This window comes from Mastigoproctus giganteus, chromosome 13 (genome assembly GCF_048544385.1).
Source record: "Mastigoproctus giganteus isolate SK-2022 chromosome 13, ASM4854438v1, whole genome shotgun sequence".
Classification (NCBI taxonomy): Eukaryota; Metazoa; Arthropoda; class Arachnida; order Uropygi; family Thelyphonidae; genus Mastigoproctus; species Mastigoproctus giganteus.
In genome coordinates, this window is record NC_143587.1 from 157,981,395 (window position 1) to 157,995,825 (window position 14,431).

Sequence of the window (14,431 nt, forward strand, 5' to 3'; positions counted from 1 at the left end):
AATAAATAAATAAATAACCCATTTCACCCATCTAGTCACTCCAAATGTTTCTCCAGTTCAGCCTTAAATAAATTTAAGCTATCAACTTCCACAACAACAAATGGAAAATCTGTTCAAGCAATCAACTGGCTAAAGCCACTGACACAATCCGCTGGCTAAATGCACACTTTCACACATCGATTCTACAACTGTCTTTCTTCAATTTGAATCTATGCCCCCTCAGGTTCTTAATCTGACCAAGCAAAAGAATCCCATCAGCATTGAGCCAGCTCAAACCATTCAAGGCCTTATACACCTCAATCAGATCACCTTGCAGATGCCTAGTCCCCAGATGCTGCAACTTGCAGAGCTTCAAGCCTCTATTTTGTAAGAGCACCCTTTGTTCCTCTCACCAATCACGTTGCACTTCTATGTACTCATTCTATCAACTCTACATCTTGCTAAAATGAGGCCCCCAGACCTGTACACAGTTCTCAAGGTGTGGCCTGACCATTTCCTTATAGAAGGGGATAATCACCTCCTTGTCTCCTCCACTGAGAGCAAAGTGAAGGAGAACTTGTTGAAGTTAAACATAAAAAAGGCACTTGAGGAAGATGGAATCTATCCAGTTAAAATAAAGCAGGCAGCAAGGAAAGTAAGCAAACCCTTAGCCATAATTATGAGGGCATTTTTAGAGTCAGGGGAGGTCCCATGGACTGGAGATGTGCATATGTATCCCCAATCACAAAGGGGATTCAAAGGGTGACACAAATAATTATAGGCCTGTTAGCTTAACTTCTGTTACGGGGAAAATAATGGAGTCCGTGATTAAAGAGGTAATACAGGATCACCTAGACAACACAGCAGTAATAGTTCAGACACAGCATGGGTTTCTTAAGAGGAAGTCTTGTCTGACCAATTTGATTGGATACTACGATGTGGTCACAAAGGAACTGAATGCAAAAAATAATTTTGATATCATATAATTGGATTTCAGTAAAGCTTTTGATACTGTTGCACACGGAAGACTGCTGTACAAATTGGAGCGGTATTCCATCAGAGGCAAGTTACTACAATGAATAAAGGGATGGTTGAGTGGGAGAGGGCAGAGAGTGGTAATTAATGGACACTGCTCTACGTGGACTAATGCTATTAGTGGAGATTCCCCAGGGTTCAGTGCTGGGCCCATTGTTGTTTTTGTATTTATCAATGATATCAATGAAGGTATATCAGGCTTAATGTCCAAGTTTGCAGATGATACAAAGGTTAGCAAGGATTCTTAAAAACAGCATAACAGCAAAGACAGCTGCTACTGAACAGGATCTAGAAAAGTTAGACAGATGGGCTGAGAAGTGGCAAATGCAAAGTACTCCATATGGATAGCAGTAACCCAAGATAAATGTACCAACTGTTACTACTACACTCAGGAAAGTAGAGAATGAAAAAGACCTGTAAACAGTACTCAAGGTGTGGCCCGACCATGGTGATTATCCCTTTGCCTTATACAAAGTGATAATCACCTCCTTGTCTCTGCTAGCAAAATTCCTATATATCATTGACAAGACACCATGATCTGCTCAGAGAACTTCATATCTGCCTGCACAATTACCCCCAGGTCCTTTTCATTCTCTACCTATGTCAGTGTAGTACCACAGAGTTGATACGTTGCTCTGGGGTTGCTGTTTCCCATACGTAATACTTTACGTTTGTCAATGTTAAACTTTATTTGCCACCTCTCAGCCCATCTGCTCAACCTTTCCAGATCCCGTGACAGCAGCATAGTGTCAGTAGTGTCCTTAACAACCCTGCCAACCTTTGTATCGTCTGCAAACTTGGACATTAAGCTTGATATACCATCATCGATATTATTTATAAATACAGAACACAATAATGGACCCAACACTGAACTCGGGACTCCACTAATAACATTAGTCCATGATGAGCAATGTCCATTGATTACCACTCTCTGTCTTCTCCCCCTCAACCACCCCTTTATCTATAGCAGCAATTTGCCTCCAATGCCACACTGCTCCAATTTGTGCAGCAGTCTTCCATGTGGCAGCAGCATAGCGTCAGTAGTGTCCTTAACAACCCTGCCAACCTTTGTATCGTATATAATATCAAAGTTATTCCCTGCATCATAGTATCCAATCAAATTGGTCAGGCAAGACTTTCCCTTAACAAAACTATACTGTGTCTGAGCTATAACTGAAGTCTTGTCTAGATGATCCTGCAGTGCTTCTTTAACCAGTGCCTCCATTAATTTTCCTGGAACAGAAGTTAAACTCACTGGTCTATAATTACTTGTGTCAGCCTTTGATCCTCCTTTGTGAATTGGGGTCACATTTTCACATCTCCAGTCTATGAGTACCTCCCCTGAGTCCAAGGAAGCTCTCATAATTATGGCTAAGTTTGCTTACTTCCTTTGCTGCCTCCTTTAATATAACTGGATAGATCCTATTCACCCCAGGTGCCTTTCTTGTGTTTATCTTCAACAATTTCTCCTCCACTTTACTCTCAGTTATTACAACATTATCTAGCTTACTGCCAGAGTTGAATACACCTCTGGCATTCACCTTGCTGAATAACTCCTCATGTGTGAATGTCGATGCAAAATATTCATTTAGTTTATTAGCGACCTGAGCAGGATCATCAACAGTTGAACCATCGATATCAAGTGGACCAATCTGATTCATCCACTTCCTTCTAGAGTTTACATAAGTAAAGAACTCTTTGCTGTTTATCTTTGCATCCTTTGCCAAAGATTTCTTGTAATCTGCCTTCGCCTGCCTAACCTCCTTTGTAACTTGGTTACAGATCAACTTATATCTATCATAGGCTTCTGTGTCACATGTTAATTTATATGTATCTCATGCATTTTTCTTCTCTGCCATATGTTTCTTTAGTTCATTTGACATCCATTTAGGCCTAAACCTTGAACAATATTTCTTAGTTGGCATGTAAAGCCTAGTAGCTTCCAAGATAAGTTCTTTGAATGCTTCCCATTTTGAATTTGCTGTTGGGTTTTTTTTATTTTTTTTAATTTTTTTTTGGTAGTTGTTGGCAAATAGGCTTCTGTGGCCATAATGCACCTCCCAAGGTTTTTCCAGTAGTTTGATCCTAGCTCGAAGCGGGAATCAAACCCGTGACCTTTGGGTTGCCAGGCAGGCACTTTACCCACCCGGCTAGCCCGGTCAGCTTGCTGTTGGTAACATCATCAGCTGGTCCCACTGTATAGAATGAGAATCACTTCTGATAATCAAATCAATAGTATTACTCCCTCTAGTTGCCTCCCAAACATGCTGATGTAGAAAACAATCATCCAATTAATCCACAAAAGCAAAAGCCTTGCTAGTGTGTGAGTGACCAACCCACAAATTCCAGTCAATATCTGGGAAATTAAATTCCCCCATTATAAGACTCTCTGATTTACTGGCTCACTCTATTTCCCTGTACGGTTTCTTATTATACTCATCAGAGTCATTAGGCTTATAGCACACTCCTACTCACAATTTTGATCTCCCAATGCTTATGTCACACCAAACTGACTCGACACTGCCCTGTCCATCGATGTCGACTGGCTTCACTTCCTTGGATTTTATGTGTTTCTTAACTAATAGCATAACCCCTCCTCCCCTATCCTTTCTATACACATTGTATTCCCCAAATTCCAGTTCCGCATTCCTTATATCTGTGTGACACCACGTCTCTGATATCCCAACAATATCCGCCTTTGATGCTTTGAGCAATACCTCAAATTCATCAAATTTATTTACCAAACTCCTAGCATTGGTGTACACGCAAGTATACATGCACCTGTTCCTATTCTTAGCTACCCTAACACAATCCATGTGTTTACTTGTACCGCAATGACTCCCAGCAGTTTCTGAAATATCCTGCATCTTGTTTTCCAGGCTTCTACTCATTCCAATAGAAGCAGTGCAAGAATCACTTTCACCTCTGCAAGTGGCTACTGTTAATCTATTAGTCCTTGTATCCCCCTAAGCTAGCAGTTTTCCGACCGACCTAACACTGCCTCGATAGCAACAGCAAATATTCTTGCATTGGTGAGAGGAATAAAGGGGTGTGCTTATGAAGAAAGGCTCAAGTTCTGCAAGTTGCAGCATCTGGAGACTAGGCACCTGAGAGGTGACCCGAGAGAAGTGTATAAGGCCTTGAATGGTTTGAGCATGCTCAATGCTTACGGGATACTTCTGCTTGCTCAGATTAAGAACCTGAGGTGGCATAGATTCAAATTGAGGTTGTTATTTGGTTTTTAGGAGCATTAGCAACTAAGGCCATATTGCTCCGGGATATGCGGTGGTCATTCCCTGACCTTTCCGCATCCTCCGTATTTGGTGGTGACGGGCTCGAACCCCGGTCTAATCAAGAAGCGTGTGCTACGCACTGCTGCTCCTTCCCACCTGGCTACGGAGGCGCTTCAAATTGAGGAAAGACAGTTGTAGAAGAGATGTGTGGAAGTTTGCCTTTAGCCAGGGGGTAGTTGATTACTGGAACAAACTTCCATCTGCTGTTGTGGAAGTTGATACCTTAAATAAATTTAAGGCTGAACTAGAGAAACATTTTGAGTGACCTGATAGGTGAAATGTGAAGGTTTTTTTTTTTTTTTTTTTGGCTGATGCTGTATAAGCTTGCTTTCTTGCATCATATGCCTCAACTAATGCTAATGCTAAAGCCTCTGGCACAATCTGCTGGCTAAAGGCAAACTTCCGATTCTACAACTGTTTTTCCCTCAATCTGGAACCCCTTCAGGTTCTTAATCTGAGCAAGCAGAAGTATCCCATCAGCAATGAGCCAGCTGAAACCATTCAAGGCCTTATATACCTCAATCAGATCACCTTGCAGATGCCTAGTCTCCACATGCTGCAACTTGCAGAACTTAAGCCTCTTCTTCATAAGAGCACCCCTTTGTTACTCTCACCAATCTTGTTGCCCTTCTATATACTCATTCTAGCAACTTTACATCCATTCTAAAATTAGGCCTCCAGACCTGTACACAGTACTCTAGGTGTGGCCTGACCACTGCCTTATACAAGGGGATAATCACCTCCTTGTCTCTACTAGCAAAATTCCTATATATCATTAGAAAACCACATGACCTGCTCTGGCAGCCCACCTACACTGCTCAAAGAACTTCAAATCTGACTGCACAATTACTCCAAGGTCTTTTTCATTCTCCGCTTCCCTAAGTGTAGTACCACACAGTTGGTACGTTTCTCTTGGGTTACTGCTACCCATATGCAGTAATTTGCATTTGTCACTGTTAAACTTCAGTTGCCACTTCTCAAACCATCTGCTTAACTTTTCTAAATCCTGTTGCAGTAGCATACTGTTTTTACTTTCATTAACAACACTGCCAACCTTTGTATCATTTCCTCAGACATTAAGCCTGATATACCTTCATCGGTATCATTGGTAAATACAGAAAACAACAATGGGCCCGGCACCAACCCTGCGGGAATCTACTAATAACATTAGTCCACGTAGAGCAGTGTCCATTTTTCACCACTCTCTGCTGTCTCCTATTCAACCATCCCTTTATCCATTGCAGCAACTTGCCCTTATTGCCATACTGCTCCAATTTGTACAGCAGTCTTCCATGTGCAACAGTATCAAACACTTTCCTGAAACCAAGTATATATTAAAATTATTTTTTGCATCCAGTCCCTTTGTTATCACATGGTAGTATCCAATCAAATTGGTCAGACAAGACTTCCCCTTAACAAACCCATGCTTTGTCTGAACTATTACTGCAGTCTTGTCAAGGTGATCCTGAATCACTTCTTTAACCAGTGACTGCATTATTACTCTCCCTGGAACAAAACTTAAACTAACAGGTCTATAATTATTTGTGTCACCCTTTAAACTCTCTTTGTGGATATATCTGCACATCTCCAGTCTATTGGGACCTCCTATAAATCTAAGGATGCACTTATAATTATGGCTAAGTGTTTGCTAACTTCACCCACTGCCTCCTTCAATATAACTGGATAGATTTCATCTGCCGCAGATGCCTGTTTTTTTTTTAATGTTTAATCAATAGCATCATTAATACACAGCCATGTTTATTCAGAAATGGCTGTGTATTAATGATGCTATTGCACTTAATATATACATATAAAGTTGCTCGCAGCTTGAGGCTTTAGCCCTAAATGCATCTTAGTTTAAACACATCATACACCATCAGGCATCTCTCATATTGTGGAGTTATACTTCATAACTGTTTTGCCTGCCATCATTGCATCACTTGGATAGCTACCCACCCACCGAAGAAGGGCCAAACAGCCCTGAAATGGTGCCGTCTGGGTGGTGGTACCTATCTGAGAATAAGTAAGATTAGTCTTCTCCTTAGGTGAACCGTTCTTATTCGAAGTAGTGCAACGTCATGGCAACTCGTTGTGAAGGTATTCACAATATGAGATATAACTTAAAATGATGCCGCCTTATAAATATTCTGTTTATTCAGAAATGGCTGTGTATTAATGATGCTATTGCACTTAATATATACATAGTCTAAATTTGCTCGCAGCTTGAGGCTTTAGTCCTAAATGCATCTTGATGACTATAGTGTAAATCAACCCCTTAATTTTAAGTGAATTTCAACCCCTTAACCTGATAACTAATATCAAAAAATACAATCTTCTAAGGCAATCAAGTTGTTTTTGGAGTTATTGCTATTTTTTTCCCCCTATGGTGCATCACTTTGCACCATGGGAATCACTTTCTGAGCATATGTTATTGTATTTATAACATGAATTGATAACTGTTGTTGCTACAGATCACATCTGTGATATATATATTAAAACTATATTTAAGTATATATTTAATGCTGATATATACATATACACCAAATGGCAAGTTTATTAGGCACACTTACCTAATGGCAAGTCCTTTAGCTCTCACAGCAGTGTCACTTCATCAGAGTGGATCCAACAAATAACATTCAACAACAATGCTGGCCAATGCAAACTCTATTGCATCCCACGCCCGAGGTTGAACAGTGGTGGATCCTTGCTGCAAACAGCTCAATTCCATCACATACTACAGATGCCCAATTGGGTCAAGATTCATGGGTGAGCAGGCCAATGAAATACAGTAAAGCCCCCCCCCCCATGCTTCGGAAACAATTCCTGAGATCCATACCTCATGATACGGCCTGCTATCCTGCTGGAAGTAATCATTACCAAATGGATAAGCTGTGAGCATGAAGGGATGCACCTAGATTGCAATAATTCAACAGATTATGGCAATGAAATCCACTGGTATCAGGAGACCTAGTGTGTGACAAAAAATACATTCCACACCATGGCAACTCACACAATGGGTCCACTGATTCATGCTATCGTTGCTATATCCTAAAATGAGGAACAGCAACCATAATTTTTGAGCATGGCAAGAACCTGTAACAGGTTCTGATGCACTGCCCATTCCAATATATCTACTCTGTTGTGTTCGGTTCTATGATTTGACTGAATTGTTGCCTATCTGTTAAAGTGTGTTATCTGATTGTTGGAACATTTATAGCATACTCTAGACACTATTGTAGATAAACAAACCAGACAGGCAGTAGTGCTTAAGCAAGTTGCACTGGCACAAACTGCTCAGAATATCACATCATACTCAGAGCGACTTAGATCATGTTGGTTCAGTCCCTTGCTTAACTGTACACACACAATCCTTCAATATCTGACTTAATATTAATATACTAGCCCAGGCATACAATTCTCTCTCTCATGGAAAGTCAATTCTCTGGGTGACAGAAGTGTATCTCATAAACTAGCCAGTGAGTGTAACTCACCAATGTAAATCAGACTGCTTAATTTATCAACTGGTATAAAAATAAGAACACTTACTTTCTTTTGGGATGGGTTAGTAATATAGTATGCAAAATGGAAGAGATAATATTCAAAGGCATCTGAAAGTTGATAAGGATAATCCATAATTTCCAAGTTATTAAACATTGAAACTTTTACCTACAGTAAATTTATAAAAAAAAAAAAAAAAAAGTCCAAAGGGACCAAATACAGTATTTAATTCAATCCTAATAATAAGTAGAGGGTAAGATTCAGCAGATTAAATCAATATTCTTGATTTGATTATCAGTAGCAAATCATTTTTTAAGAATATTCAAGTAAAAGAACCATTAGGTGGGAGTAATTATAGTGTGCTTGGGGATTTATTGAAAGAGGAAGGGATTTTTGTTTCTTCACAGGTTATTACAATGGTTTCGGACATTTTTTAGAATTTTTTTCAGTGAAAAGATTGCTACCGGTATCAGCATGTCAAGAGATATAATGTTATCAAGATGCTTATAACAAATAAAAATGCCAAATGGAAAGTGTTTTGGATGTAATCCTAGAAGCTACCAAACTATTTATACCCAAAAGAGAGATTTTTTAAGGTTTAAACTAAAATGGACAACAGACAAAATGATAAGAAGAAAAATGCATAGGGTGATTATAAATTGTCATGAAACAAAATCCTAAGGTAATATAATAAATTATAATATCAAATTATTCAAGATTCATTAAGCATGCTACAGATTAGCTAATGGTACAAAAATTTTTATACCATGTATTTAAATTTTTGTATTTTTAAAATCAGTGGATCAATTTTCTTTAGTTAGAATCTGCATTGTTTGCTCTAGAGGTAAAAAAAAAATTTTTTTTTTTTGTTGTTGCCAGTATTATTAGTGTAATATAACAGGTAATATACATATTCAATTAATATATATATATATATTTATAAAAATATACATGTCACATAAACAAAGTTTTGTCTGTACTGATTTTAAATGTTTAAATTTTCTTAAAAATTTCTGAATCAGTTTTACAGGTTTTATTGTCACAAGAGCTTTTGGGGAAAATTTCCATTCCTTTGAACATCAAATTTCAGGTCCTTTATGCTCTTCATTCACCTTATCCACACAACTAAAACTGAAATAACCTTCAAAAAAGTTCTTTCCATAATATCTATACTGGTGATTTTATTGTCAGTAAGTGTTGCTCAACAATTAATGAAGATTAGAAATCTTCATTAATTGTTGAACAAACAGAAAAATTGTGGGATCATGTATGAAACATCAGCATAACAATTAGGAAAGCATCACAATTGGCAGAAAAGTAGAATCTGTTGCAAAATTGTTCTTCCATGTGGCTTCTTTTTTTTTTTTTTTTTTTTTAATTGCAATGTATATGTATTGCAATAAAAAAAATATAGTTTTATCAGAAAAAGTATTGAAACTTTTTAGTTTATTGGACTATGTGAACAACTATGTTTTGGGCTTCTCTGTAATATAAGACCTTATACATTTTACTTATAGGTTATTGTTGTTTGTTTCATGTTTGCAATAGTTACTTCTTTTTTTTTTTTCTTTTTTAAGTCGTATAGCAAGATTGAAGAAGTGACTTATCTGAAAATAGCAAATGCGATTTCTGTGAAGAACTTCAGCATCACAATTGATACAGAAACAGGAAACTGTGTTCATCTTAAATTAACCACAAAATGAAATGAAGCATAACTGTAATAGATTTTATTGTTTTTTGAATATCTTCTTGGATATATTTTATCTGATAACAAAACTTCAAGAAATGTTATATACTGACACCCATATAAGACCGAGTGTCAATATATAACAGTTTTTTTTTTTCTATCTGCCACCAGTTTTTGGCATTGCCAAATAGGAAAAAACTTTGTGACCATTTTGCACTGAGTGCAGATAAAAAAGAAAGCAGGTTACAGGAAGAACTGTTTTCTGAAATCCACATTGTTATAGAAGTGCAACGTTCAAAGTCTGGAATTCTTAAGACCTAGAATTTTTCTGGTTTTTGGACATAAATTTAGCCAATCATGAAATGTCAAAATTCAAACACAGATAAAGAGAGAATGCATTGGCAGTGAACTCATTTACTTTCTGATAACTTTTATAAATTATATTTCATTCTTATTATTTTTCATCCCTTAAGCTATTGGTCAAATTTGTAAACAAGAAACTTAGCACCATGATGTTACCCGTGAAAAATACAAAATCACTTCAGTAATATTCCATGAAAAAAAATAAATAACAAAGAGAAAAAATAAACAGAAAGGCAAAGCACTTCATGAATTTTTTTTTTTTATTTTACTAACAGATTAAGGCAAAACCAACCACATACAGGAATAAAACGAAACTATTTTAGATTAAACAGCACAACAATGGGCACTGCCTTTTTTGTGGCAGCATATGGGCTCTATCTCACAATCTGCATCTGCTCACATTAATAAAGGATTACAGCCAGTTCAGGCACAGCCTTAGTGCAGTTATGCCATCAAAGTTTATGCTGATGTGATCCAACTATATGTTAAACACCAAGTATTTAATATGCTCATAGTACAAAATATATGGCTTTAGAAATAAATTTGGCAAATTAAGTACTCGGCAGTGCAGCCAGAAGTCTATCTTTCTCTCTACTGTTAAGACTATAGCATGTTTACTTAAGGCAGATGAAAGTCTGCTGATTAACAAACACAGAAAGCATAAATAAAAAAACTATGCACTGAGTTTTCAGAAGCATTAAAGATTATTTAACTTTAATTTAATATAATCAAATTCCCCAGTTTGTAATCCAATTACACTATTCAAAGAACAAGTCTTTTGCACAAAGGTAAAAAGACTGTATTGCAAAAAAAAAAAAATTATCTTAAAAATGTCCAGATTTTGGACATTCTACTTTCTTTGATAAACACTTGACCTAATAATTAATTTAATACAAATATTATCTATTGGCAGCTTCATTATAAACTTGTAAGAACTAATGCCAAATTGAAATTCTTTGTTACGTGGATGGCAGTCTATTAGCAGTAAGAAACAAATTAATAAATTATTACTGTAAACTATTACTCTGAGAGAACTGAAAGCTGCTACATCTACCTCATTTTAAACAAAAATACAAATCAAAATCCAAAGAGACAAAAATACCAGAGAATGCTTATTGGGCCTCTAGTGCTTTCTAGAAATTCATTAAGAATAGTGGATAGGTTTGGACTTTCTCAGTCCAAAAGTGAGCTAACCAATTTTTTTTACATGAACATATTTTTGCAATTTTAATGATGCAGATCAAAAGTGAAAATGATACTGCATGAATACTAAAATTTGCATTGACTTAATTCAAATAGATATCTCCTATTCATAAAGGTGGTTCAAAGGTGAAGTGCATAATTACAGACTGTAAGAAAGAATTAATAAAACCACACTAATATATCACATGATAGATAAAGTTGATTTTATTGAAATGTCACAATTAAATTGAAAATATCTCAATTCCAACAGTTGCATAACTTGGTGATGTTTCAGGAATACACTGTTTCCCATTACTAATACCAAATAGCACTTCTTCAGGATGACTTGAACAGGCTGCAAGAATAGTCAGAAATGCAGCAGCTATGTTTTAGTAAAATTCAAGGTCTTATACTTCGGGAATAGCAATTAAAAATAGCAGAGGAAGAAAGGATCTGGAATTTACAACATGGGCAGATATAAAGTTTTCTGAGCAGTGTAAACAGGCAGCCAGGAAAGCCCATGGTGTCCTATTGGATGTTACAGACCCACTGTATAAGGTGCTTGAAAAACCACATTTGGAATACTGCATTCAAGTATGAAGATGTCGTCTGAAAAAATGACATTGAATTTCTTGAAAGGGTCCAAAGATGGGCAACTCACCTTAGAGAAGACTTGAGTGAAGTGTTTAAGGCTCCAAGATGCAAAAGTAAAATGAATAACAACAAAATTTATACGGTTATAAATGATTCTAAAACTAGGGCCCATAAATTCAAGTTATTGGGGGAGGATGTTTACACTGGATTGTAATTGTAGGAAGTTTTATTTTAGTCAGTGAGTTATAAATTATTTCCTTTCCAAACTGTCAGCCTCAACCATCTACAGTGGTTGAGGCTCACAGTTAGGGGAAATTCAAAGGTCAGCTAGAGTTTTTTATTTTTGGCTGGTGCAGCATAAGCCTTAGGCTTCCTTGCACCATATGGTTAATACTAACTCGCATAGTGGGATTGACAAAAGGACAACCATATGAGGAAAGACTCCAATTATGTGCACTACAGAGCTTGGTAACCAGGCACCTCAGAGGTGACCTAAATTGAGGTTTATAAGGCTCTGAGAGGGGTTAATAAAATTAATGAAGGGGGAATTTTCACTGTTAAAAGAGAATTCCAGGACTTGTAAGCATTAATTCAAATTACAGGGGAAAAGAAGTAGACTAGATTGTAGGAAGTTTTTTTTTTTGCCAGCAAGTCATTGATTGCTAGAACAGGTTGCCTTTACAGGTAGATGATGGTGATAGTTTGAATAAATTCAAAGGTCAACTATATATAGGATCGTTACCTACGTGAGGGGAGGGGGAAAGCAAAGAATTAGTTTTTTTTTTTTTGTTTTTTTTATCTACTCTTTTCTTTTTTTTGGCTAGTGCAGCAAAAGCCTATGGCTTCCTTGCACTACATGACTATTACTATATTAAGCCTTGTTGGAGTGGCTTCTGGCTGAATTCGCAAGAGGTACACAAATCAAATTACCTATTAGTAGCTTCATTATAAACTTATGACTTGATACCAAACTGAAATTCTTTGTTAGATGTGTACTTCGTTACCTTGTGTACTCCTTGCAAATTCAGTCGAAAAGCCACTCCAACAGACCTGAGACAAGGGTGATTCACTGAACTGTTTAAGTAAGTGTTAGTACTGAAGTGGAGATGTGCAAATTACCCATGGACTGCAGATTTGCAAATGTGACCCCAATTCACAAAGGAGGATTAAAGAGTGACACAAGTAATCACTGACCTGTTAGTTTAACTTCTGTTCCAGGGAAATTAATGGAGGCACTGGTTAAAGAAGCACTGCAGGATCACCTAAACAACACTTTGGTTATAGTTGGGAAACAGCATGGATTTTTTAAGGGGAAGTCTTGTCTGACCAATTTAACTAGACATAATGATGTGGTCATAAAGGAACTGGATGCAAAAAATAATTTTGATATCATTACTGGGATTTTAGGAAAGCTTTTGATACTGTTGCACATGGAAGACTATTGTACAAATTAGCACAGTATGGCATTAAGGGAAAAATGCTGCTATGGATAAAGGGATGGTTGAGTGGGAGAAGACAGAATGGTCCTCTTCAAGGAATCCCCCCCCCGGGGTTCAGTGTTGGGTCCATTGTTGTTTTCTGTATTTATTAATGATATTGATGAAGGTATATCAGGCTTAATGTCTAAGTTTGCGGAAGATATGAAGGTTGGCAGGGTTGTTAATGACACTAATGACAATACGCTACTGCAAGAGAATCTAAAAACATTGAGCAGATGGGCTGAGAGGTGGCAACTAAAGTTTAACATTGACAAATGTTGGTTGTTTATTGGCGCATTGAAAACGGAGATCATAGTGCGCCAATTGATAAATGTAAAGTACTGCATATGGGTAGTAATAATCCCAGAGTAACATACCAACTGTGCGGTACTACACTCAAGGTGTAGTACTGCACAGTTGATATGAAAAGAATCTAGGGTAATTGTGCAGTCAGATATGAAGTTTTCTGAGCAGTGTAGACAGTCTGTAAGAGTAGCTCATTGTATCTTGTCAATGATATACAGGATTTTTTCTAGCAGGATAGGGAGGTGATTATCCCCGAGTTATAAATGATTCTAAAACTAGGGCCCATAAATTCAAGTTATTGGGGGAGGATGTTTACACTGGATTGTAAACATCCAGTGTAAACTGGATGTTTACACTGGATTACAATTTTCCTCGAGTACTGTATACAGATCTGGAGGCCTCATTTTAGGAAGGATGTAGAGTGCTGGAACGAGTGCATTGAAGGGCAACAAGATTAGTGAATGGAACAAAGGGTTGCTCTTACAAAGAAAGGCTTAAGATTTGCAAATTATAGTGTCTGGTGACGTGCAAGAAGATCTGATTGAGGTGTATAAGGCCTTGAATGGTTCGAGCAAGTTCAATGCTGATGGGATTCTTCCTCTTGCCCAGATTAATTGCCTGAAAGAACAAATTCAAATTGAGGGAAGACAGTTGTAGAACAGTTGTGTGGAAATTTGCCATTAGCTAGGTTGTGGTTAATTGCTGGAACAAACTTCCATCTGTAGTTGTAGAAGCTGACAGCTTAAATAAATTTAGGGCAAAACTAGAGAAACATTTGGAGCGAATGGATGGGTGAAATGGGAAAGTTTTTTTTTTTTTTTTTTTTTTTTTTTGGCTGATGCTGTATAAGCTTGCTTTCTTGCATCATATGCCTCTACTAAGTGTTTTCAAAGTTAAGTTGTTTTTATTGAAATGTTGCAATTAATCTATCATATGATATTAATGTGGCTTAATTAATTCTTTCTGATATGATGAATAATCACATAGTGATTACCAACTGTTTACAGACCTCTAAG

At 37.1% G+C, this 14,431-nt stretch overlaps 1 protein-coding gene across 3 annotated transcripts in view; it reads right to left on the bottom strand.

Annotated features, from left to right (window-relative positions):
* Nucleotides 1–14,431, bottom strand: part of LOC150076549 (sphingomyelin phosphodiesterase 4) — a 324,202-nt gene that overhangs the window by 215,965 nt on the left and 93,806 nt on the right. For all 3 annotated transcript variants that reach the window (XM_090388185.1, XM_090388183.1, XM_090388184.1), the window contains exon 5: nucleotides 7,854–7,915. In XM_090388185.1, coding sequence (XP_090244311.1) covers nucleotides 7,854–7,915 — 62 coding nt within the window. The remainder of the gene's footprint in view (nucleotides 1–7,853; nucleotides 7,916–14,431) is intronic.